The 26,272-nt window shown below is 42.0% G+C and overlaps 1 protein-coding gene across 1 annotated transcript in view; it reads left to right on the forward strand.

The window, feature by feature from the left end:
- Positions 1 to 4,562: 4,562 nt before the first annotated feature.
- Positions 4,563 to 26,272, forward strand: part of lrrk1 (leucine-rich repeat kinase 1) — a gene marked incomplete at both ends in the record, with an annotated part of 99,072 nt that continues 77,362 nt past the window's right edge. Inside the window, 8 exon segments of the mRNA XM_080729262.1 lie at positions 4,563 to 4,748; positions 9,589 to 9,760; positions 12,047 to 12,226; positions 15,977 to 16,110; positions 17,240 to 17,466; positions 18,487 to 18,614; positions 21,028 to 21,191; positions 22,958 to 23,095. Of these exon segments, the coding sequence (XP_080585388.1) occupies positions 4,563 to 4,748; positions 9,589 to 9,760; positions 12,047 to 12,226; positions 15,977 to 16,110; positions 17,240 to 17,466; positions 18,487 to 18,614; positions 21,028 to 21,191; positions 22,958 to 23,095 (1,329 nt within the window).

Below are 26,272 nucleotides of genomic sequence, written 5' to 3' on the forward strand. Positions count from 1 at the left end.
TGTGTGTGTGTGTGTGTGTGTGAGAGCGAGATAAATGGCCTTGAGTATGCGCACTGGGTGCACATACTGTATGTGTGTTTGTGGCTCTGCTGACTGGAGTGGAGACAAAGTGAGAAAGCCATATGTATGTTTACAGACACACAAAAGGAGGACAGTATGCAAATCTGAGACGAGGCTGCTTCCGGGCAGTCGGGTGGACTCGAGTCGAGGCCAGCTGGTGCTGGACAGTACAGTAGCGCAGGGTACCAGTACCAGGGAGGGATCTCTGTCTCGTTCAGCCCCAAGAAATGAAGTCATCCCTGGTCCCAGTCACTCTGTCTGTCCTCCCTCATCTGGCTAGAATGGAATCAGAGCTAAGCTTACTGTAGCTTACACTCATTTGGGATGGACGGTCGGCGGGGCAGGGTTTAGCATCACTGCCGAGAGGGATTGGGGTGGCGGTGGAGAGAGAGAAGGAGAGACAAGAGAGAAAGATAGTGAGATGATAATGGTGTGGCTCTGAAACAAAGGAGCAGCACCCCCACCTCCGCTCACTCACTCACTCTCCTTACCCGCCTCCCCTCCTCGCTATCTGTTTCTCTTCTGAACACAGCTTGCCAGCCAGCCAGGGAGAGAGATAGGGAAAATAGAGAGAGGGAGAGAGAGAGAGAGTGAGAGAGAGAGAGAGAGAGGGAGGGACGGACGACAGAGGAAAAGAGACCAGTCAGCCAGGGAAAATGGCCATGCTGTTCAGGAGAGCGGAGGTTTGTGTTGTCGCAGGCTGAACAACACAGAGTGAATGAATATGACTAGCGAAAATCCAGCAACTGTAGTTGTAATGAATGGAGAGGAGGAGGAGGAAAGAAGCGGATTTGTGTCATTATGAGCAGGTAGGAGATCAGACTGCGTGATGGGTTTCGGTCGGAAGACTGTGTGTGCGTGTGTGTGTGTGTGTGTATGGGTGGGAGGTTCGGTCGGAAGACGCCGCACGCGCACGTGTGTGTGTGTGTGTGTAGTGAGACACTGACTGAAGCCTTGTTTACTTTCTGAGCACGTAGAACTGAGAGCTCTCTGAGACTCCTGTTTAGTTCAATAGCTAACCACTAGTGAAATCAGCAGAATTACTGGTTGAGTCTTGTCATTGACTGGGTGATGTGTAGCCTATGCCTTAATACAAGTACTTTTAGTATACTGTAGCCTCCGAGCCAAATGTGTTCATTTATTACTTACCTATTACTCTATTTTATTGGCCTCCCTTAGAGCAGTGGTTCTCAACCTTTTCAGACCGTGACCCCCAAAATAATCATATTTGAACTGGGGACCCCCCACTCTGACGAGCACTAAGAGTTGAGGCATAACATTTGTATAACACGGTTCTATTGTGAAAATAGCCGGTCTACATGCTCACAACGCCTCGCAATGCAAGGCGTTGTGAGCATGTCTATTTTCACAATTTCGTCCTCTAATATTTGACAATTTGGCCAATGTTTAATTTGTCATTTTAGAGGAATTAACAAGTCCTTAAAATGTCACTTTAGAAATGTGCAGAACCCCTCTATACACTTACATTTTATTTTGGTTTGTTTACTGTTGAGTGAGAAAACAATTAGGTTAATCATCTGGGGACCCCCCCAAAATAATTTGGGGACCACCCTGGGACCCGCAGGTTGAGAACCACTGCCTTAGAGTGCTGCTGCGAATATTTGAGTTGTTTTCAGATAATCAGGTTGCAGAGTAAATTGTCTTGATTGATTTAATCAATGCCTTTTTGTAAAGAATGTCACCTTGACAATGGAGTTGACTTACTGCGGCTTGACCTGTGAACTTTAAGCTTATTAATGATTTTATTATCAACCACTACCATCATGTGTTTTGGCGTTTGTTTTGTGTCTTCTTTGAGATTACCCACAGTACAGTCAACCTGCATACCATTTATTGATGGACACTGAAAGCAATCTATGAATGGCATTGTGTTGTGAATATCAAGGTGCAATTACAGAAATTACTTTGAGAACATTAGACGAAGCCTTTTCACTACGCTTCTGTAAATATTAGACCTGTTTGTCACTGATCATCTCATCTATTAGAAAAGAAAATGGTGTGACCAGTAGTATAAGTCATCACAGAACATTACTTCAGTCCCTTCCTTGAAGAAATAATTTTTCATGTCCATTATTTGTAAAAGACATTGGGGCATAATGTAGTGTAGGGTTGGGTATCGTCGGCGACTTTTAATGGTATCGATTCACTGACTCGATACTATCGAGTATCGGTTCACGTAAAAATGAACGATACCTTGTTTCGATACTTTTGAATGCACCCCTTGGCTGTCGCCAAGGGGTTTCACATTTATAAGGGGGAAATAAATGTGAAATACGGGGGGAAATGTCTTCATCCCTTTCTGTATGGAAGTGGTAGGTTTTGGGGTTCTTTACTGACTCTTGAACAAAGTATTGCATTGGAGGTTTGCCTAATTTAGAAGCCATGAAGGGAGCTGACAGGCCCTTCTTGATGTCATATTGACATTATTCTTTTTATATTTTAATTATACATTTTTAGAGGCATGTCATGTGGTCTACCTGCACACCCTTGGTGATCTACTGGTAGATCACGATCTACCTTTTGGACACCCCTGGCTTAGACGAAGTGTACACTATATTAGGACACTTGAACTTAACTTTGTGCAATGTCTTGCTTGTGATATGGTAGAAAGAGTAGGCACAATAAGCTTCAGCTTCAGCCTACGCCTTTTTCGGTGTTGCCAAAATGTGTGCAAAATGAAATTGAAGTAATTCTTCTATGTAATGATATATAAGGCCCGAAATAAACGATTCATTCATTCATTCAAAGATCCCCGATGGTACCTACATCTCTAGTGGCTATTGTGCATTAAAATCAGGATAAGTAAATAATATAGCTTTTCCCAATGTTTCTGCACTACTGTTTCTGCACTATGCACAACTTCAGTAGATTGTACACCATGTAGACTGAGTACAGACACTTATTTTCAGAAGCTAACTGATCAAATAATGAACTGAGGGACCCCAGTAATAAAGCTACCTGGTTTGTTTACTTCTTTACTTAAAAGTATATTTACTTTAATCTCTTTGATCTAAAGAAGAGTGTGACAGAATTTTAGCCTTCACATGGTTTAAATTGATTCTTTCTTTCTTGTATTTACATGTTCCTCATATGAGATGGCAGAGTTTTGCTTGTAAGGATGAATGGAATTCATCAAAGTAGAGTAGAAATTAGGCTGTGCAATATATCGACATTATTTCAACAGATTTTCAAAAGATATGAGGCTAGATATTGTCTGGGAATATCATAATATCGTGATATGATAAAAGGGTTCTAATTCTGAAATTTCGTTTGAAAGAATTTATAAATAAATCTTCAAAATACGAAATCGTCAAAATACCATTCTTATTCTAAATCCTGAAAACAGTAAATGGGAAAGGGAATGTCCTGCTCTGTTGAGAAGGAAACAAAAACAATGGCATTAAGACGTGGCATTAAAGGTATCCTGCTTTTTTGAAAAGTTGCTACAGATACATATGTACCTGAAACAGACATACCCACTAAAGGCCCATTTCCACTGGGCCAGATAACAGATAAAAAAAATCTCTTTCTCCAGATATTTTTCCATTCAAAGTGGATGGTAGATACAGATAAAAAAAAAGATATCTGCCACAGATATTTCTTTTATCTGTAGCAGTTTTTTTCTATCTGTATCTACCATCCACTTTGAATGGAAAAATATCTGGAGAAAGAGATTTTTTTATCTGTTATCTGGCCCAGTGGGAATGGGCCTTTAGTCAGTTTCAGGACAACAATATCAGATCCCCATAATGGTGCATTTGTGCATGCATGCATTCTTAAATGTGCGTTCGGCAAGTTAAAGTGTGTTTGCCACAGTGAAATGTGTGTGCTGTATTGGAATGGAGTTTTATAAATTATACATCATTATAACATCACGTTTGCTGAGTGCTGTGCTTTTATTCTGCGTGCATGGAGGTGTGTGTGTGTGTGTGTGTGTGCACTTGTGCGTGCAGACACAGGATGATCGATACTAAATGAAAGTTTGTTGTTCACAGCAAAATCCAAGATTTGACTGTGTTCTATGTTAGTGAAACCTGTGAGTGAGTCCAGCAGCTGTCACCTCCCACCCTGACTCTAATCCAGTCGGTTGTACTGTAGACCTTCATGAGAGCATGCTATAGCAGGATATGACCTAGTTCCAAGGCAGGCTCCATGGGTGCTGTTGTCGAGGGTACCGCGTATGCCTGCTCCCCGAACCTGCTTTCCACACTCCCTTTGATGTGGAGAAGATGCCGGGGATCTCCGCTCCTGTATCTCCTCCTCCTCCCCTTCACATCCATCCCTCTCTCTCTATTGCTTCCCTTCTTAATAATATGGACATACAATGTTCCTGCTCGAAGTCTACTTTTGTTGTTGTTCTTAAACCTTGTCTTCTTGTGCTGTAGGCACGTCTCCTAGAGAGAGAGATGGATGTCCTTCTTACGTTTTCTTCCCCTCTCCTCCTCCTCTCCTCTGCTGTGTCAGACCCTGTGGAGGAGAACATGGGAGCTAAGGCGTCATTGGTGTTGGGTGGTCCAGGTGCAGGTCCATGCTCGGTGTTGGGTCCATCTCCCACCCTGGAGAACATACAGGCAGCGTACGGAGACGGGGAGAGAGACACGGCCAGGGATCTGATCCAAAAGGCCTGCTGTGTGGAGTGCAGCGCAGGGGGTCCCCGACTGCAGGGGGTGAGTGGACCAAAAACATGCTGCTGCGGCAGTGGCGGTTGGTACCTATATTGCGCCCTGGGCGAGGTAGTATAGCGCCGCCCTATGGAAAAAAATATATATATATATATTTTTTTTTTTATAAAAAAAAAAATATGATTTTTTTTTAAAGTTAAAAGCGGTTCGGTTCTACACGGCGGCAGAACCATTTTGGGCTTAATATAAAAGGGTTTATAAAAGCATGATCTGACTGTCTTATGCCTCATTCACACTGTAAGCAGCAAAGCTAATGGTTTCCTTGGTAATTCAATGTAATCTCAATGGAAACCAGCTTTAAGATGCTGGAGATGCTGAGAACAAAGCTTGGAAAGCTTTAAAGCTGGTTTCCATTGAGATTACATTGAATTACCAAGCAAACCATTAGCTTTGCTGCTTACAGTGTGAATGAGGCATTAGTCTTACATTGGGCTGGTCAGGAGAAATGGTTCTTTCACAGTCACGCACAGTGAGACAAGACTATAGAGTTCCTATATCCTGGCTGATAGAGGTCTGTGTTTTGTAGAGGAAAGTCTTTTTTTTTTTCTTTTTTCTTTTTTTTCATTTTTCATTTTTTTTTTTTTTTTTTTTTTTTTTTTTCTTCATGCGCCCCCTCAAGGTGGCGCCCTGGGCGAGTGCCCCGCTAGCCCCCCCTGCAGGCCGCCTCTGTGCTGCGGTGACACTCTTGCATCCGTATTGTCAGTTTTTAACCACACAAGCCATAACATTCCTATTTTGTGGCAGATTTACACGTGACACGTAGTGAGCTTTTAGATCAGCAGTTTGTGGCAAAGAGATTTTGGTGTGTAGATGGGGAAAAAAGTATAGACCCCTGGGGGACTCCAGTTAACTAAGTATATACGTTTTAAGTAATTAAAACACACACAGCTTGTGAATTGCTGCAAAAACAGACAGACTGTCTGTTAGATGCAGTGTGTGTTTACTTGATGATGGTGTTATGGTGTGTATTATGGTTTATGTAATTGGGTGTGTTGTTTTGGAGCTCAGCCCTCTCAGTCGTCAGGGGAGAGCTGGCCTACTTACTGTATCCCTGCTGGTAATATTACCATATTATAATGTTGGCAAACCAGTATCACTCACCCTGTAGACAATATGCCTTCCGGTTGGTTCCAAGATTTCCAGCGGAAGTGCTGCGTTTAATGGACGTTACGTCATGCGATGCGGGTCTATTTACATTCCCCAGCGAAAAAACAAAAATAGATTGTAGCTCTTAATAGGTGTAACATTGCTTGAATCAATGTTTTGGTTTGTATATTGTTTATTGCGAGCGCAACCGACGGAGCAGGAGACGTAGACCAGATTTTTTCGTGCAGGGAATACGTTTGCAGGAACACCGCACTGTGAAAAAAATACAGCCCCACCTCCTAGAACGGTTTCTGCCTTCTATTGTCACCAGGCTTTTCTCTTCGCAGATGAGTAAGCCTGGCTACGCGAGGCTAGTATCACTTAACCACTTCCAATCTTTTTAAATATATTTAAATAAATGTAAAAAACAAAATAAATAATACAAATTCTGAATGTTTTAAAAAGAAAAGAAGCAAAAATGGCCAATCTACAAGCTCACAACGCATCATGACATGTTGTGAGCTTGTAGATCGGCTATTTTTGCTAATCGTCGTGTGATGAAGCGCAGTATATACAGTATGGTTTCAGTGGTTAAAAAGAGGAAGGGAAGTTTAGGTGCTGTGTCATCAAAATGAAAACCGGTCAGGCCGAGGCCCTCAATCCATATGCTAGTTTAAAAAATCTTTTACAAAACGTTGTAAAAATGGATCTTGGTCGCCATTAGCTACTGAATGATTGTGCTGTGTGATAGCAGCACTCTGGTTGTAGCCGGTTGGCTTCCATAGTTGGCTCAGTGCCATTCAGACGAGGATTTGGTTTGAACTCCCTCCTCTGCTCCTTGAGCTTAACCCATGTAGGCCTACAATTATTGAATGCTTTAACTATTGAAAAATAGCAGATATACAAGCTCACAGCGCGGCACCGAGTGCCGCGCTGCGAGCTTGTAGATCTGCTATTTTTGAAAAATGGTGAAAATGTGTGCAAATTTTTCAATATACATTTTTCAAAGCAGACTTTTGTAACTCAAATCTCTGCTTCTGGGGGGTCCCTGGAACAACATATTTTGAGATGGGGGTCTGCGGCCGAATAAATGTAATTTTGGGGGTCCTTGACATGAAAAAGTTTGAGAACAGCTGATTTAGAGGAAGGATTTAGAAGTCGGGGTCAAAGATCGGGTCAAAGATATTCAAAGACTTTCACACATTTTCACGATCTTTCAAAAACAGCAGATCTACAAGCTCGCAGCGCGGCACTCGGTGCCGCGCTGCGAGCTTGTATATCTGCTATTTTTCAATAGTTAAAGCATAAAATAATGGTTAGAGTGGTTCAAATCTAACGCGACTCGGGCGCTTTCCAGGTATTTGAGAGTTAACCTTGTTGCTTGCATGCCAACATTGTTTCGGGCCAGTTGGAGCATGGACCACGGTGGTGAAAATAAGCTGCCTTTTTAATTTGATTTCCTGTTTCCCTCATTTTCAGTTTCCTGTCACTCATTGTAATCTGTTGTAATGTATACTGATCTGTTAGTAAGAAGGAAGAAAGAACATCTATGGAAGAAAAGAAAAAATATACATTGTGGATTTACAGTACCTGTGTGGTATACACTATAATATCCACAGGTTTCTTGAGTATGTGGGCCATAATGCTTGACCTCAGCGTTAGGAAATACAGTTTTGCACCTGAGCCTCAGAAAGAAAGACATACACACTAGGACACACTGTATGGAGTGTATATTGCAGATCAAATTATAGAAAAAAGGCAGATCTATGTAACTTGATATCCTTTGAACCTGAAGAACCAGTCCACCCTGACAATTTGCTTTCATTTCACCAGTGGAGAATCACAAGAAACGGGATAAAAACATGGCATGATAAAATTATATACTACAACTTCAGCCTTCAAATTCTGGCACAATTCACCCTAATCCAGTTACAGCTTAGAATTGGAGAAAGCAAATACAGTTCAAAGCAAAGCTTGACATTGACATTTATTGCAATAACTAGCTATTGGATCATTGCCCACATTTGTTGGAAATTGTAGTACTATGTTTGGAAATGGTTTTGTGCACCGTGTCAATACTCTTCTTTTTTTTTATATTCATCAACACTTTGAACCATTTGGTCAATGTGGTAATGCAGTTCATTCAGACACTGTTATGTCTCACTATTTATAACCAGTGAACGTGAATACAAAATTGTATCACTAAAAATGGCTGCGGTTTATGAATCAAATACAGTCTCATAATCATTTAATCGCCCCTGTGTTATTTATTTGAAAATATAATTGTAGCATGACATGACATAGCCTTTAGAGTTAGTTTCTCCAGTCATGGTTGTGCTGCCATCTAGTGTATAAAACCAATCACCACGTGGCTTAAGCACATTGTAAGGGTGTTTTTGCTTTAATTGCTTTTAAGTGCAGAAACGGAAAGCTCAGGATAGGAAGAGAGTGTGAGAGATGACAACACATGGCTCCAGCCAGAATCAAACCGTACAGTACATGTTGCGACCATATGGTCCCACACTATCCATCCACACCCACTGGTTCTGCCTGGTTTAAGCACTTTTGATCTGCAGTATTTTTCCATCTGAACAGCCCCATACGTTGACCACATTGTACAGCAGGGTTTTTCAAATAATGTATTTTGTAATCGCTCAAGAGCTGTTAATATATCATCGTAATGCCTTTTCCTGTTCCTATAAAAGCTGCAGTCTTTAGGGGTGTGTAATTGGATTATGTGTCAGACATAAACACATGTATTGATCGTGTGGAGAAAAGCTCTCAGTGGAGCCTAGAGAGCATTATGTGTTCAAATGCGAGAACGATGCGAGAAGTAGAACATACCATTTATTTTTTACATGGCATGAACGTTAACGTGTTCAGACAGTTATTTTGTATATTTAACGAGAACTGGCGAAAATGCCTTCTGTGTTCTGCTCTCTCATGCAAACTATGTCTGTCTGTTTGGAAGGAAAACGTTTTCAATGGATCCAGTGCAGTTATTATTTAGTCACTTACCCACGTTCAACCTGGTGTCCCTATTTTGGGCATGTCAAGTATATAAAAGGGCATTAATTTATGGGGAAAAAACATTAACCCATTTAGGCCTAGAATTATTGAATGCTTTAACCAGTGAAAAATAGCAGATCTACAAGCTCACAGCGCGGCACCGAGTGCCGCGCTGCGAGCTTGTAGATCTGCTATTTTTGAAAGCGTCGTGAAAATGTGTGCAAATCTTTGAATATATGTATTTTCAAAGCGAACGTTTGTAACTAAAATTTTGCCTCTGGGTGGTCCCTGGAACTAAATATTTTGAGATGGGGGTCCGTGGCCGAATACATATCATTTTGGGGGTCCTTCACGTGAACCACTGACATAGTAGTCTCTCAAGAACAGACTAACTGAGCTCCATTTAAGTGACGATGGCTGGCCAGACTGCTGACATAGAAACATAGGGTTTTTCAAAAAATCTTAGAAGGATTCAAAAGACACTTATAGAATCGGGTCAAAATTCTAATTTTCACGGGTTTTTCAAAAATAACAGATCTACAAGCTCGCAGCGCGGCACTCGGTGCCGCGCTGTGAGCTTGTATATCTGCTATTTTTCAATAGTTAAAGCATAAAATAATGATACACAATACAGTGTACCCGTTCTGAATGGGTTAATAATATGGACATACAATGTTCCTGCAAGTCTACTGTTGTTGTTGTTCTTAAACCTTGTCTTCTTGTGCTGTAGGCACGTCTCCTGTGCGTGGCCACCCAACACGGTGACCTGGAGAGTGTGTGTTACCTTCTGCGAGAGGCCCGTATCCCCCTGCCCCAGGAGCCATCAGACAGCAACCCTGCCATCCTGGCCGCTCACTACGGCCATGCCGACCTGGTCAAAGAACTGCTCGACTCTGTGCCTGGTAATTCTAATACTAGTCTAGAACTATGGGGGTCCACCCTATGTTCCCCAGGTTCTATGTTCCCCAGGTTCTATGTTCCCCAGGTTCTATGTTCCCCACCTCACAGCATTAGTTTTAGTGAGGTTAGGGTTAGGGTTAGGGGTAGGGTAGGTTTAGGTCAGGGGTCAGCAACCCGTGGCTCTAGAGCCGCATGCGGCTCTTTAGCGCCACCCTAGTGGCTCCCTGGAGCTTTTTCAAAAATGTATTTATCGTCACTGTCGGGCAGAAACCTCGTATGTCCAAGTTTCAAATTTGTATGTTTTTTTTTCCGCTAAGTAAAGCCCTGCTTCATCACACAAGACTGATGCACAAAAGTAATGAAAACAGACAATCTACAAGCACACAACGCCTCGCGGTGCGAGGCGTTGTGTGCTTGTAGATCGTCTGTTTTTACTAGTTTAGTTCCTTTTTTAAATGATAAATACAAAACAAAGTTTTGGACATACAAGGTTTCCACCCGACAACGACGATATATAAGGCTGTTATAATTTTTTGCGGCTCCAGACAGATTTGTTTTGGTTTGTTTTGGTCCAATATGGCTCTTTCAACACTTTGGGTTGCCGACCCCCGGTTTAGGTGGTAAGAAAGTGGGGAACATAGAACCTGGGGAACATAGGTACGGTCCCGAAATATGTGCTGCACGCTAAATGATGGCGATACATCTACTCTTGTTTGTCGGATAAGAATTACCTCATCTGGGGTTTATACGAAGACATTTCTTCTTTGGCTTTTGGTGCAAAGAAATTAATATTTATCTGACACATGGCTACAGACATACAGGGTATCATAGCGCAGAGTTGTCTAAGAAATGTGAGGGCACTTGTGAGCTGGGGTCCAAAGCAGAGTCCTGCAACGGGTCGGGGCCCCGCAGGTACCCGATGGATACCCGTATTTGACGGGTGAAAACGGGCAGAATATATTCTATTATAAATTCGCAGGGACGGGGACGGGCGGTGGCGGGGCGGATCTGGTTTTGATTTTGACTACCCAATTTAAAGAGAGAGAGAGAGAGAGAGAACATGGTCGAGTGACTATCCCTATCTCGTCTGTGTGTGGCTGCCCTGCTGCCACCAGGAAAAAATACTCAAGTATGGTTTAAGTATGGTTTATGTATGTTTTATATTATAATTTAGTAGTAACTTTTTTTAAATAAGTTTTAAAATAAATAGTTGAGTAAAAATACAATATTTGGATCCAAGATGTAGTGTAGTGGAGTAGAAGTAAAAGTACTGGAAATTGGGCATACTCAACTAAGTACAAATACCTACAGTACAGTTCTAAATGTACTTAGTTACTTTACACCACTGGCTGCTGCTGACTGCGACTGCCTGGCTGCTGCTGGGGAACCCTTCTGGTGGTGGCCTCTCTGCTGTGATGTGATGGGTTGTTTGATGCCAGCCCCAAACTAGTCGCACCACCGATAACTTTATTCAATTTGACGAACTTTATACGCATATTCGCGTCGCGGTAGGTGTGTATAGAAAAAAACGTAAAAAATTGCCGTCGGAATATTTCGCATTTTCGGGTCGCTTTTTCTCGTCGCTTCGCTAATTCGCCAGTGTGTAATGATCTTAAATGTGCCTTGACTTGAGGTATCGAGATGCACGTGTTTATAGAGATGTACAGGCATTTCTCGATTTCTGTCTTTCATCCAGGGTTCCCACGGTCATGAAATTCCTGGAAATATTTTGAAATTAGAAAAATATTTTTCCAGTACTGGAAAAGTTTTGGAATTTTTCAAGGGTCATGGAAAGTCCTGGAAAAAATATCTATGCATTGTCTTTGGTTATTGATTTTGTTAATACCTCTGAAATGACAAATTAAACATGGGTCAAATTGTCAAATATATAGATGCAGAAATTGTGAAAATAGCCGATCTACATGCTCACAGCGCCTCGCAACGCGAGGCGTTGTGAGCATGTAGATCTGCTATTTTCACAATAGAACCGTGTTATACAAAATTACTCAACTCTTAGTGCTCGTCAGTTAAAATATGATTATTTCGGGGGTCACGGCCTGAAAAGGTTGAGAACCACTGGCATACACTACCTGTCTTTGGGCATTGCGCATAGGAGTAAGCGACCTATTATTGAGCTGAATTATTGTTATATATATAGTCCTGGAAATTGGGTTATATATTCTGGAAAAGTTTTGGAAATGAATTGGTAAAAATTTGTGGGAACCCTGTTCATCTGTCGTTTATCTACACCTTGTATTCTTTATCGGCCTCCCCCCTCCCTCCCTAAGGTCCGTGTCTGAGAGGTGACCTGTTGAACTGGATGTTGTCCACGGCGTGCCAGCAGGGACATCTGGAGGTGGTGAGGCTGCTGGTCCTCAGCTACAACGCAGACGCTGAGGACTGTGCCCTCCGAAGTGATGAGTTCGCCGTCATCACAGGGCTGCCACTTTACGCTGCTGCACGTGCTGGTAGGCCACCTACTTACTGATTGCCTTCAAAAACACATCAAAGCAACTGTCTTCAAAGGATTGGCACGTGTGACTCAAAGGACAGTCTTGAGGTTAACTCATTCGTAGTTTACGGCCGAGGAGCCCGAAGATTTTTCAATGTCTTTCACTGCTGGCTTCTCCTACCTGTTAACGTGGGCGCTCATCCAGTTCCCATCGTGCCTGATCGGACACTGCTATGCATCGTGTGTTCGCGTATTTCCATCAGCTTCTCAAATCCTTTTACATTTTTCCAATTGATCAATAAGTTCTCCGTCTGTAAGCCTCGGAGTTTACACAGAAAGCTAACGGGCCAAAATAGACGACGGACCATCCGCTTCCGGTTCACGGCCTCAATGTTAACTGGTCCGCTCAATAATGTGTCCGTGTAGAAACCGATCACGGAGCATTAGTTCCGGCCTATTTTGGTTACGCTTCGATAAATTATTTCTTTTTAATTAAAGCTTATTAAATCTTCGGGTTCCTCGGGCATGGCAGGGAAGGGGTACAAAGGGGTATTTTTTTGGCAGAGGTTGAGTTAAACTGGGTGCACATTCTTGACCATGTACACAAAAAATAGTTTTCCGCACTCCCTGATACATTTTTAGTCTTCAAGGTTCCGCAGCAGCAGTCTGTAAAAACTGACGCATTTCAACCTATTGGTCTTGACTGAAACGCTGTGGAAGACCACTAAGTTGAAATGTGCCTGTTTTCTAGTCATTATGTGTAAGCCCCAAGAGTTTCTGAGACAAAATATAAAAGTCCATTCATAGATTTCAAAGCTCCTGTGCTCCTACAGTATCGTGGGACGAAACTATATTGAGGTTTCTCCTGCATACTTGCTTTGCTGGCCTGTGAATGTCCATAATTCATAACCACGGCAGAGAGACCGTCAGAGATTATGTTTTTGCACCTGTTAGTCTGTCTGTTTGTGTCTGTGAACAGCTAATCTCAGGCACTGCTGGACTGATTGGCGTGAAACTTTGCACGCATACTCGCAGTAGGCCCAGGAAGAACCTCCTGTATAACAGGCCGATTCACATTTTCACCCATAACTCTTGCACTGTAAGTCGTACAGTCAAAAATGTTTACCCCTGGAACCCTCATATCGGCCTCGCCCATTTGTGCCTGACTAAATTTTACACCATTTGGGTTTTCTTCAGAACACACTTTTTGCTTCTACTCCTACAGATTTTGTCCAAAACCACACAAAGCAGTAGATCTATCTCTGGAGTCATGTGATCAAGTATCAGTCATATTTATCATATTCCATACCGATTGGTTATGATTGACTTCCAAATGTTTGTCACCATCGCCTTAATATTATCACTGCGTTCGCCTATATTCTCATAGCAAGGGTGGTTTAAGGCTAAAAGAACTGTTTATGTAATATAAATATAACAATTGCGTGATTTGCATCGTGGCGTATACTGTATATACTGTATATAAGTGCATTAGCCATTATAACATAACATTTTCTAAAAGACACATTTAACTTTTTCCTTAAAAGTGTGTCGACTGCTCATACATTTTATACTCCGAGGCAACATATTCCAGTTTGAGGCTCCACTGAATTTAAAAGAACATTTACCCATATTGGTTTTGAACCAATATGAAGGAGATTAGTGAGATACTCGGGGGGCCTGTGGTTGTGGACCATGTTGAGCTGGAATTGAACAAACCTAGCTTCCTGGCGGTGCTAATCTAATACATTTATTCTAGGAAACCTGCAGTTTCTCCTTGAAAACTTTGATCAGACCACTGACTGTACCAAGAACAGATTGCATAATCAAAGCAACAAAGAACAAGAGTGTCTAAAAAAGAAGCCTTTCTGGCCAGGAATTCAATTCTGCCATTCGCCTTGTTCATGGTCTTTAGAGCCATTGTTTCACCACTCTACCTGCTCTCCAGGTGACAAGATAGCTGCTTGAGGTCAATGTTAACTCATTTAACGCTGATCCCGAGTATACTCGTGAAAAATACTCGAGTATTTAGAGTGCCGATCCCGAGTATACTCGCGTAAAATACTGTATATAGAGTAATCTTACCCTACGGTCCGTTGAAAAGTCCTGGCACGATTGGACTCGCCGATTCATCATCATCACGGATCCACGTGCACAAAATAGTAATCCCTTAACATGGAGGCCGACGGTCGATCTCACCAAAAAACACTTTTGAAGCCAAGGATGGCATTAGATTCTCGCTACAATAACGTAATAACAAAGGCAACGATCGGCCATTACAGCAACGGCATGGGATGACGATCGCTTCCGTTGAATGACGTCATGACGTCAAACCGGAAATGTTTACGCAATGGACTTCTGGCCTTCAAAATAAGAGAATGGCCGCGGATGGAGCCTGCGAGAGGCACGCTGGACATTTTAACCCGTTCATGTCTGGAGCACTAAATGGGTTAAGTGAGACAATTTGCTTAGCCTAGTTTGGGACCCAAATGTATTTGGTTTTGGCCATAATGAAGAGATTATTTGAGAGCATAAGACTTGATTCTTCTGAATGCCTCACTGAGAGCCTATAGCTTATCCACATCCTTCGTCAAACGACCGGAAAGCGGAGTCATCAACATAAAAGAACATATTGACAATGCAGGCAGTTTGATGGTAATTTACTGTACAGTATATAGATTAAAGAGACCCTGGACACTCCCTTGTGGGAGCCCACCAATCATTTGTAATGCAGGGGAAAAATGTCCATGGATGTCAGTCTTTTGGTCTCTATCTGAGAGATAGTGGATGAACCCTTTTAGACACTGGGTTCCCACGGTCATGAAATTCCTGGAAATATTTTGAAATTAGAAAAATATTTTTCCAGTACTGGAAAAGTTTTGGAATTTATCAAGGGTCCTGGAAGGTCCTGGAGAAAATAGCTATGCATTGTCTTTGGTTATTGATTTTGTTAATACCTCTGAAATGACAAATTAAACATGAGACAAATTGTCAAATATTAGAGGCAGAAATTGTGAAAATAGCTGCTATTTTCACAATAGAACCGTGTTATGCAAAATTCCTCAACTCTTCGTGCTCGTCGGGGTGGGGGGTCCCCAGTTAAAACATGATTATTTTGGGGGTCACGGCCTGAAAAGGTTGAGAACCACCTGGCATACACTACCTATCTTTGGGCATTGCACATAGGAGTAAGCGACTCGTTATTGAGCTGAATTATTGTTATATAGTCCTGGAAATCGGGTTAAATATTCTGGAAAAGTTTTGGAAATGAATTGGTAAAATGTGTGGGAACCCTTTAGACATGAACGGCTAATGCCAAGAGCAGTTGAGGTGAATTAAAATCATGCCACATAGCTTGCCAGCTTCCATTTCTCGTCTAATAAAAGCAAACACAAATTGGTAAGAGCGCAACTTCCTAAAGCCTGATTGAACTTTATATAATAACTTGGGAGTTGTTGATATACCGCTACTCATAAAGCTGCTCATGAATTACTTTTTTCTAAGACCTTGGAAGTGACACTAAGAAGCTAGTGCAATGGGCCTGTAATTAACAGGCTCTGACCGGTTGCCTTTCTTAAAGGGGATTATTTTGGCGTGTTTCTTGTCATTTAGAACAACGCCATGCTCCAGACAAGTTAACCACCTTTGACTGATCGTCAAGTTACAGGGCTGAATGGTACTTTGTTACAAGGGATCCCTGTCTATTTAACCGTGAAGTCAACAGAGGGCGTTTTGAATCTGTGTATCTTGGTGTTTTTTTCCTCGTCAGGTAATGAGGAGATAGCGTGGTTCCTGCTCCAGAACGGTGCAGGTTTCTCATCGTACACTCTAATGGACCACCCCGTCTTCAGCAAACGCCTTCTCAGACAGAAAATACAGGACACCCCCTCCTCCGACGCAGAGGAAGATCGGGTGCGTCTATACATGTCTGCCCATGTAATGTACTGTATCTGTGCACATCTGGATGTACACATGTGCTTGCATTTATGGACTGACTCAATAATATTGTGCATAAATACAAGCACACAGACAGATGCAATTTAATATTTTCCATAGAACTTACTTTACCCCGCTTAGGCTACACAGGATTGATGTGAACATTTCTGCTTTATGTCAAAGATGTAAAACAAACGAAGGCAGTCTCATACACATGTTGTGGAACTGCCCTTGTCTGGTAGATTACTGGAAGTTTGTCATATCCACTGTCTCTAAGGTAGTGAATCGTGATTTACCACATGATCCAAGAATATGGATACTGGGTGACGTTACTCTTTTTAATCTAAAAAACCACCGCTCAGTTCACACGGGTGTGATTTTTTGTTATCTTTTCTGTCTTTATCTTGTCTTTTACTTTTTTTTACTGTCTTGTTCAAAAAAAGAGTGATATATTTTTGATGGTATTTGTATATTGATTGATATTTGTTAATAAACACATCTTTAAAAAAATATATAAATAAATACAAGCACACTGTGCACAATATTGAGACAGCACACTTTATACCAGGGTTCCCCAATAGGCGGCCCGCGGGCCATTTGCGGCCCGCGGGGGCGAGTAATAATGGTGGTATAAGAGCAGCAACAACACTAGTATATCGTCAAAGTAAACCTCTGCTTCATCAAACAAGGCCGTCGCACAAAAGTAGTGAAAACAGCAGATCTACAAGCACACAACGCCTCGCACCGCGAGGCGTTGTGTGCTTGTAGATCGGCTGTTTTCACTAGTTTAAATCATTATTTAAATGATAAATGCAAAACAAACGGTTTTGGACATACAAGATTTTCACCCAACAACGACGATATCTGAACTGTCACTGGGGTAGCGGGAACGTCACCGCCGCCCCCTGCAATGTTGTGGCCCTCGGCTTGGTACCCTAGACATAATTTGGCCCTTGGGGAAAACCAATTGGGGAACCCTGCTTTATACTGTTACATGTGTGCTGTATAATACAAATGTTTTATTATTTCCCCTTTTGACTCCATTCTTTGCTGCATACATATCTTAATATACATCTCCCCACACACACACACATAGGCTGTTGGTGTGTGCTGGAGTGGTCTGAAGTTGCCGTGGCTGGAGCTGGACTGGTTCATGGACATGTCATCTCGTATCACCCACCTGGACCTGTCGTCTAACAGCCTGGCTGCCCTGCCCTCCGTGGTGCCATGGGGGATCATCAGACTGCAGTCCTTAGACCTCTCCAACAACCTGCTCAGAGAGCTGCCTCCTGCAAACACCTCCCTGGAGGTCATCTGTACAAGGTAAGCCCTCGGTACTCAACTGAGCGACAAGAAAACCAGGAAAATGTAACCACTTAAACCCTACAGCAGGGTTCCCCAATAGGCGGCCCATGGGCCATTTGCGGCCCGCGGGGGGCTACTGTCTGGCCCACACCAACCCCAGTAATAATGGTGGTATAAGAGCAGCAACAACACTAGTATATCGTCGTTGTCAGGTGGAAATCTCGTATCTCCAAATTTGTACGTTCTTTCGCAAATCATACAAGGCCGTCGCACAAAAGTAGTGAAAACAGCAGATCTACAAGCACACAACGCCTCGCGGTGCGAGGCGTTGTGTGCCTGTAGATCGGCTGTTTTCACTAGTTTAAATCATTTTTAAAATGATAAATTCAAAACGAACGGTTTTGGACATACAAGATTTTCACCCTACGACGACGAAAACTGTCGCTGGAGTAGCAGGAACGCCACCGTCGCCCCCTGCAATGTTGTGGCCCTCGGCTTGGTACCCTAGACATAATTCGGCCCTTGGGGAAAACTAATTGGGGAACCCTGCCCTACAGTATATACCGGTACTTAATTGACTGGGGTTCCCCGTGGGTCTATATTTGTCCCGTCCCTTTACTCCATACACCAAATGTCTTCTGGGGGAAAAAGTCAACCTACAAGCCTGCTATTCGCCGCTTTGCAATTTGTTGTGAGCTTTCTGCTGAATGTTCTCCCCTCAGAATAGGGACTGGGATGCTTGTGAATGTGCTAAGATTATAAAAAGAAATCAGGGCAGACAAGGACTTGGGATTCAGCCATAAACGGAGTAAATTCTGTTGTCTGGTGAGGAAGTTGTCATCCTTTGTTTCATGCAGTTCATGCATTGCAGTGTTTGAATAGTAACGATTCAAGTAAGTTCTGTATTTTTTTAGCCCATTAGAGTTTAGCAGTAAATCTCTCTCTCTCTCTCTCTCTCTCTCTCTCTCTCTCTCTCTCTCTCTGATTCTTCTGTCTCTCTCTTTCTGCATCCCTTCTTTTCCGCTCCCTCTCTTTTAGTTTACGACAGTTGGATCTTTCTCAAAACCAACTGACCACGTTGCCCAATGGATTGCTTCATCTCACCCAAATCCAGAGACTAGTTGCTTCCAAGAACCAGCTCACCACCCTGTTTGACATCCCTGATGGTATGTTCTGAGCCTTATTGCACTACTTCTATGCACTAATGTAGATGTAAATATAGATTGCTCCCTTATTTAGGCCTAGACATATTGAATGCTTTAACCAGTGAAAAATAGCAGATATACAAGCTCACAGCGCGGCACCGAGTGCCGCGCTGCGAGCTTGTAGATCTGCTATTTTTGAAAAAGTCGTGAAAATGTGTGCAAATCTTTGACTATATGTATTTTCAAAGCGAACGTTTGTAACTCAAATTTTGCTTCTGGGTGGTCCCTGGAACAAAATATTTTGAGATGGGGGTCTCGTGGCCAAATGAATATAATTTTGGGGGTCCTTCACATGAAAAGGTTTGAGAACCACTGACATAGTAGTCTCTCAAGAACAGACTAACTGAGCTCCAGTTAAGTGAAAAGGACCTTTTCTTTGACGATGGCTGGCCAGATAGCTGACATAGAAACAATTTTCACGATTCAAAAATAGCAGATCTACAAGCTTGCAGCGCGGCACTCAGGCCGGGAGCCAATTCTGAAATTGGCACAAATTGGTACCACCCAAGGTGACCGTACATTTTTTACATCTTTGACTTCCTACATGTCTCTAGTTTACATTTTGGTATGATAACCCTTTCTGAGACCCAGCTTAATTGATGTTATCAGCCGCTAGAGTCGGTCTCCCATCGACTTTCTATACAGGAGGAAAATACCCAGAAAAGTTTTTTTATCTGGGTCTGCGACATTCGGGGTCGCCACAGCGGCCAAATCAAGTTGGGCTCCCATCGACTTTAGTGATGAAAAGTGATGAGTCATCACTTTTCAGAGTTTTGTGGGTGCTGTGGCGACCCCGAAGGTCGCCGACTCGGGCGCCCTAGCTAAATCATTAGAGCATGCCCTGAGCTACATCTGTGCAAAATTTTGCACTTTTAGACTGACTAGCGCGAGAAAAAAAACCCTAAGGCCTCCAACTAACATGAATACTCACCCATACGTGTATTGTTTTCTGAGGCCATTTGTAGCCCACGGAATGTTTTTCGTGCAAAACAAATGCCTGCAATGGATTCAGCATCATGACAAACCCCTAGTTAGACCCCTCACATCCTACTTAAATACCCAGAAAAAAGTTTTCAGGGTATTTTCCTCCTGTATAGAAAGTCGATGGGAGACCGACTCTAGCGGGTGATAACATCAATTAAGCTGGGTCTCAGAAAGGGTTATCATACCAAAATGTAAAATAGAGACATGTACGAAGACGAAAATGTAAAAAACGTACGGTCACCTTGGGTGGTACCAATTTGTGCCAATTTCAGAATTGGCTCCCGGCCTAATCTACAAGCTCGCAGCGCGGCACTCGTTGCCGCGCTGTGAGCTTGTAGATCTGCTATTTTTCAATAGTTAAAGCATAAAATAATAATACACTATAATGTGTACCCGTTCTAAATGGGTTAAAGGGAGAGTAAGTGAAATGTTTTGGTAAAAGTAAAAAAGGGTTTTTTTAGTAACAGGGGTGTCCCCATCTCTCCAGCTCTTTAGTAAACACAAAGTACATTTTCAGGTTGCGATGCATTCAGGAGAGAGAATCTCAAAATAAAAACTACCAGGTCACTCTTTGGGAAAATGTTATTGTAATAGCTTATGCATAAAGAAAGAAATTACCTGTGTATTTCTTGGCATGCATTAGCCATTACAATAGAGTTGTTTTTTGTTTTGTTTTCCCTTAAAAAAGCATCATATGATGCTTTGTAGCATGCTGAAATACTAAAATATCTAAACACAGATTGAACACAAAAAATAACTCAGGATTGTGTTGATCGTGTCCCAAACAACAATACAATCAGATCTGGTTGTCCCAGAGGTGAAATGGTCCTTTAAGAGTACCTTGATTGGGGAGCCGATGGCCTAGCTTATGAAGGCTTTGCTGGCTGTCACTCTCTTCTTTTTGGAGCGGTGAAAGCGCTCCCAATAGACAGGTATGTCTGTGGGTGGGTGGGTGGGTGGGTGGCTGGCTATGTCTGTAGCCTGGCAATACCTTGAGTGGCCACACACAACACACAAGTTAAAGGAGGGGCGCTGTTGTGCAGGCACACACACACATACGCACGCACGCACGCACGCATGCACGCACACACACACACACACACACACACACGGTATAGCTGCTCAGATTCACCGCTCCACTTCGAACCGAGGTTTGATTTTTTTTTAAAGAGTACCATGATCGCTATTCAACCTTTAATTTCTTCATTTAAACAGCATTTAGAGTTAAAAGCAGTAGAGGTTGTGTATTTCTGGGTGATGCATTTTGCATACAAAGAGATTTTGAATGACTTCAATTGCCAAAACAAACAACGTTGATATAATTTCCGGTCTGAAGTCGCCAGTGTATATTCACTTACTGTAATTCTTAAGCTTTGTTTTGTTCCATCAGCTACGAACTGGATTGGTCTTCGTAAGCTGGAGGAGCTGGACGTGTCCGATAACTGTTTGACCTGCTTGCCAGCAACTGTCATGCACTGTTTCAAATCCCTCCAAATCCTTAATGTCTGCCGCAACAAGCTCACCACTTTCCCAGACCCGTGGGCCTGTCACCTGGTAGGGAAGCCATTCTGCATTCTTTATTTCTGCCCAGTGTTGTTTTGACAGCAAATTTTGATTTAGTTTTAGTCTTTTGAATAAAATGTCTTTTAGTTTTAGTCATAATTTAGTCACCTGAAAAGTATTAGTTTTAGTCTAATTTTAGTCGACTAAATATCATACGATTTTAGTCGACTAAATGTACTGTTGATTTAGTCAACTGAAATGTATTTTGGCAGGCCTTGATGGCATCGTAATGACTGATTTTACACTTGGTTGCGTGCTGAAAATAGCCGATCTACAAGCTCACAACGCGTCGCAGCGCGACGCGTTGTGAGCTTGTAGATCTGCTATTTTCACCATGCAAAACCTGAGAGCAACCAAATATAAAATGACTCTCTTCTCCACTAGTCCCTCCCTAACGTTTTTATTTTGTTGACGAAATTGTCAATAATATTTAGTCTTAGTTTTAGTCATCACAGCTTAGTTTTTATTTCCTTTTTATTAGTTTTCGTCAGTGAAAAAACACAGTTGACAAACATTTTTAGTCATAGTTTTAGTCGACGAAATCAACACCGTTTCTGCCAGGGAAACCTCAAGTCATAGTTAACGCCCTGACACTGAACACATAACTTACACACAAGTCCACCTGTTCCCATTGTCTATTCCAGTGGTTTTCAAACAGTGGTGTGGGGACCACCAGTGGTCCTTGAGGGGGGTCCAAGTGGTCCCCAGCTAAATGATGGATAGTTGGTAACCAAATGGACCCTTATAGATGTTTAACTCTTAACTAAATTTCTGCCACCCGTCGTGTTATCAGCTTTTTAACTATGGGGCTCCCTGCTGAATCGTCTTTTTTTTTTAAAGCAATTTTTTTAGTTTTTTAGTTTTTTTTTTGAAGAAAACAATCATTATTATAATTTTGCAGTCTCAAAAACGAGATCTCAAAAGATGACTGCGGTCTGACCAGAAATGCGCGATCGCTTCCAGGTCAGCATAGCCTATGTTGCCGTAGCAACACACGTCACAATGAGTCGGCGCTTGCGCCGGTTCCTCCGGAACAGCCTGATGTCAACAATCATCTCCGCATACGGAGATTCCGAACGTTTCGCGCCGGTTCCGGAAAACCGCGCATCGGTTTAGGTCGAGGCCGGGCACTGCACTCGAGCGCGCGTGCCGAATCTGAAGCCGGTGGGACGAACGGTTCTCGAGATACGCGGATTGCATACACACACGCAAGCACGCTCACAGAGACTTCTCGCATTTATTGTAAGATTTGGACAAGGCCTTGTGTGAATAGGGCTGTCACAATTATTACATAATCGTCTAATCGCAATTATTTGACATAATCGTGATTATTTTTCATAATCGTTTCCATGCTGAAAAATGGTAATATATATTATTTTAAGTTAAAAAAAATAGTGGAAATAGCAGATCTACAAGCTCACAACGCGTCGCGAGCTTGTAGATTGGCTATTTCCACTATCAATGTTCTTTTTTAAGTATAAAGTTGTCAAATATGTCAGTAATTTCTTTGTATATTTAGGTCATGTGTCATATCTACCATGTTGTGCAACTTCAAAGCCTAAAAGCCAAACAGAAATGTAATTATCAACGAAAAAAACACAATTAAATTGTTAATCGCAGTTATTTGAGTGACAATTAATCGTCATGTAAAATGTCATAATCGTGACAGCCCCATGTGTGAATGTATTGGTAGAATCTGTGATATGCAATGTGATGAACAGAGCTGACGACCGCCCCTCCCCGCTCTCTCTCTGCAGAAACAATGCAAAGCCTCTTCCAATGCAATAGAGAGTCTTCCCAACACCATCTCCATATTCTGGAGGACTCACCTCAATGAAGTGGACTTCTCTGACAACAACATTAAGGAGCTGCCGTCATACATATTTGAGCTTGAGGTATTTTCTATTGACTGTTCTTAGTGGTTTCATTAACCCATTTAGGCCTAGAATTATTGAATGCTTTAACCAGTGAAAAATAGCAGCTATACAAGCTCACAGCGCGGCACCGAGTGCCGCGCTGCGAGATTGTAGATCTGCTATTTTTGAAAAAGTCGTGAAAATGTGTGCAAATCTTTGAATATATGTATTTTCAAAGCGAACGTTTGTAACTAAAATTTTGCTTCTGGGTGGTCCCTGGAACTAGATATTTTGAAATGGGGGCCCGTGGCCAAATAAATATCATTTTGGGGGTCCTTCACATGAAAAGGTTTGAGCACCACTGACATGGTAGTCTCTCAAGAACAGACTAACTGAGCTCCAGTTAAGTGGAAAAGGACCTTTTCTTTGACGATGGCTGGCCAGATTGCTGACATAGAAACGTAGGTTTTTTCCAAAAATCTTAGAAGGATTCAAAAGACACTTATAGAATCGGGTCAAAATTCTAATTTTCACGATTTTTCAAAAATAGCAGATCTACAAGCTCGCAGCGCGGCACTCGGTGCCGCGCTGTGAGCTTGTATATCTGCTATTTTTTTATATTTAAAGCATAAAATATTGCGTCATAATGTATTCAGGCCTAAATGGGTTAATTTAGGTTCAAGTTGTTGTAATGTCACTTCACTTGCATGCACAATGCACATACTGTACAATACAACTGGTAACGACATTGCACACACACAATACTACTAATCCCGGGTGGAAGGGGAATGCCATGTATACTTCATTTATAATAAGCGTAGTTCCTACATTCTTGTCTGGTTTAAATACAGATTAATGTGAATTTTATAATTTTCCCTATGTCTGGCAATTGTGTGGGGGGTTGATACTAGACTGGTGGATGCAGGTGACATTAGAGCCATCTCTAACACTACACTCTACAGAAATACATTTTGTGATCCCTTAAAACACCACAAGATGGCACTGTCGTGACATTTTGGCCTGTGACTTACTCAAAGCACCAGGAAAGGTACTGTAATCATAAATCATAATTTAGGCCCCATTTTTAGCAGTTTGTTTTTTGTCACTGTACATTTGCACATACCGGATTTTTCTGAATAGTAGCCGGACACTTAATTCGCAAGATCTATTTGAACCCCCGGCGGTTAATTGTGAGATACTTATTTTCGTCCATTTGAATGAGACAGGCAATGTGCAAAACAGTGTCAGAAGACCCCTGGTGGGTATTTGCCCCCGGGCTATTATTTGGAAATATATACGGTACGTGAAATTGCATTTACCCACCCTAACTATTAGGAGCAGTGGGTATTATAAACAACACCCAGGGAGCTGTTAGCCCCTATAACTGCTCTCAGCTAGAGCCTAACTGCTCCCTGCCTACCCCTGTTAAGCCCATTTAGGCCTAGGAGGATTATTGAATGCTTTAACTATTGAAAAATAGCAGATATACAAGCTCACAGCGCGGCACCGAGTGCCGCGCTGCGAGCTTGTAGATCTGCTATTTTTGAAAAATCGTGAAAATTAGAATTTTGACCCGATTCTATAAGTGTCTTTTGAATCCTTCTAAGGTTTTTGGAAAAAAAAACCTATGTTTCTATGTCAGCAATCTGGCCAGCCATCGTCAAAGAAAAGGTCCTATTCACTTAACTGGAGCTCAGTTAGTCTGTTCTTGAGAAACTACTATGTCAGTGGTTCTCAAACCTTTTCATGTGAAGGACCCCCAAAATTATATCTATTTGGCCACGGACCCCCATCTCTAAATATTTAGTTCCAGGGACCACCCCCCCCCCCCCAGAAGCAAAATTTGAGTTACAAACGTTCGCTTTGAAAATATATATATTCAAAGATTTGCACACATTTTCACGACCTTTTCAAAAATAGCAGATCTACAAGCTCGCAGCGCGGCACTCGGTGCCGCGCTGTGAGCTTGTATATCTGCTATTTTTTAATAGTTAAAGCATCCAATAGTTTTAGGCCCTAAATGGGTTTAAGTGTCTTGCTCAGGGACACTTTGAAACACGCTGCAGGGTGAACTGGTGACATTTCTGATTCCGAGGCGGCTTCTCTACCCACTGAGCTACTGCTGCCCTAACTGTACTAAAGACAGGGTTCCCACGGTCATGAAATTCCTGGAAATATTTTTAAATTAGAAAAATATTTTTCCTGTACTGGAAACGTTTTGGAATTGATCAAGGGTCCTGGAAGGTCCTGGAAAAAATAGCTATGCATTGTCTTTGGTTATTGATTTTGTTAATACCTCTGAAATGACTAATTCAACATTGGCCAAATTGTCAAATATTAGAGTCAGAAATTGTTGCGAGGCGTTGTGAGCATGTAGATCTGCTATTTTCACAATAAAACTGTGTTATACAAAATTCCTCTACTCTTAGTGCTCGTCAGGGTTCAAATATGATTATTTCGGGGGTTGAGAACCACTGGCATGCACTACCTGTCTTTGGGCATTGCGCATAGGAGTAAAGGACTCGTTATTGAGCTGAATTGTTGTTATATAGTCCTGGAAATCGGGTTAAATATTCTGGAAAAGTTTTGGAAATGAATTGGTAAAGATATGTGGGATTGGGAACCCTGTAAAGATTATATTACATTACAGACAAAACCAACAGGTGTTTATTTTGGAATCAAATACATTAAGAACTTTAGGATTTTCAATCCCTTTTCTTTCATTCATTCTTTTTTTTACCGTTTTATCTGCAAAATAATGACCATTGACCACAACTGTGTTTAAGTATTGTGTGGAGTATCCAGTGCTGGTCTTTGTTGTATTTTTCATTTACCCATTTAGAACGGGTACACATAATTGTGTATCATTATTTTATGCTTTAACTATTGAAAAATAGCAGATATACAAGCTCACAGCGAGCTTGTAGATTGCTAGTTTTGAAAAATCGTGAAAATTAAAACTTTGACCCGATTCTATAAGTGTCTTTTGAATCCTTCTAAGATTTTTTGAAAAACCTGTGTTTCTATCTCCACAATCTGGCCAGCCATCGTCAAAGAAAAGGTCCTTTTCACTCAACTGGAGCTCAGTTAGTCTGTTCTTGAGAGACTACCGTGTCAGTGGTTCTCAAACCTTTTCACGTGAAGGACCCCCAAACTGATATTTATTTGGCCACGGACCCCCATCTCAAAATATTTAGTTCCAGGGACCCCCCCAGA

Source organism: Nannobrachium achirus (assembly GCF_963921795.1).
Source record: "Nannobrachium achirus genome assembly, chromosome: 7".
Classification (NCBI taxonomy): Eukaryota; Metazoa; Chordata; class Actinopteri; order Myctophiformes; family Myctophidae; genus Nannobrachium; species Nannobrachium achirus.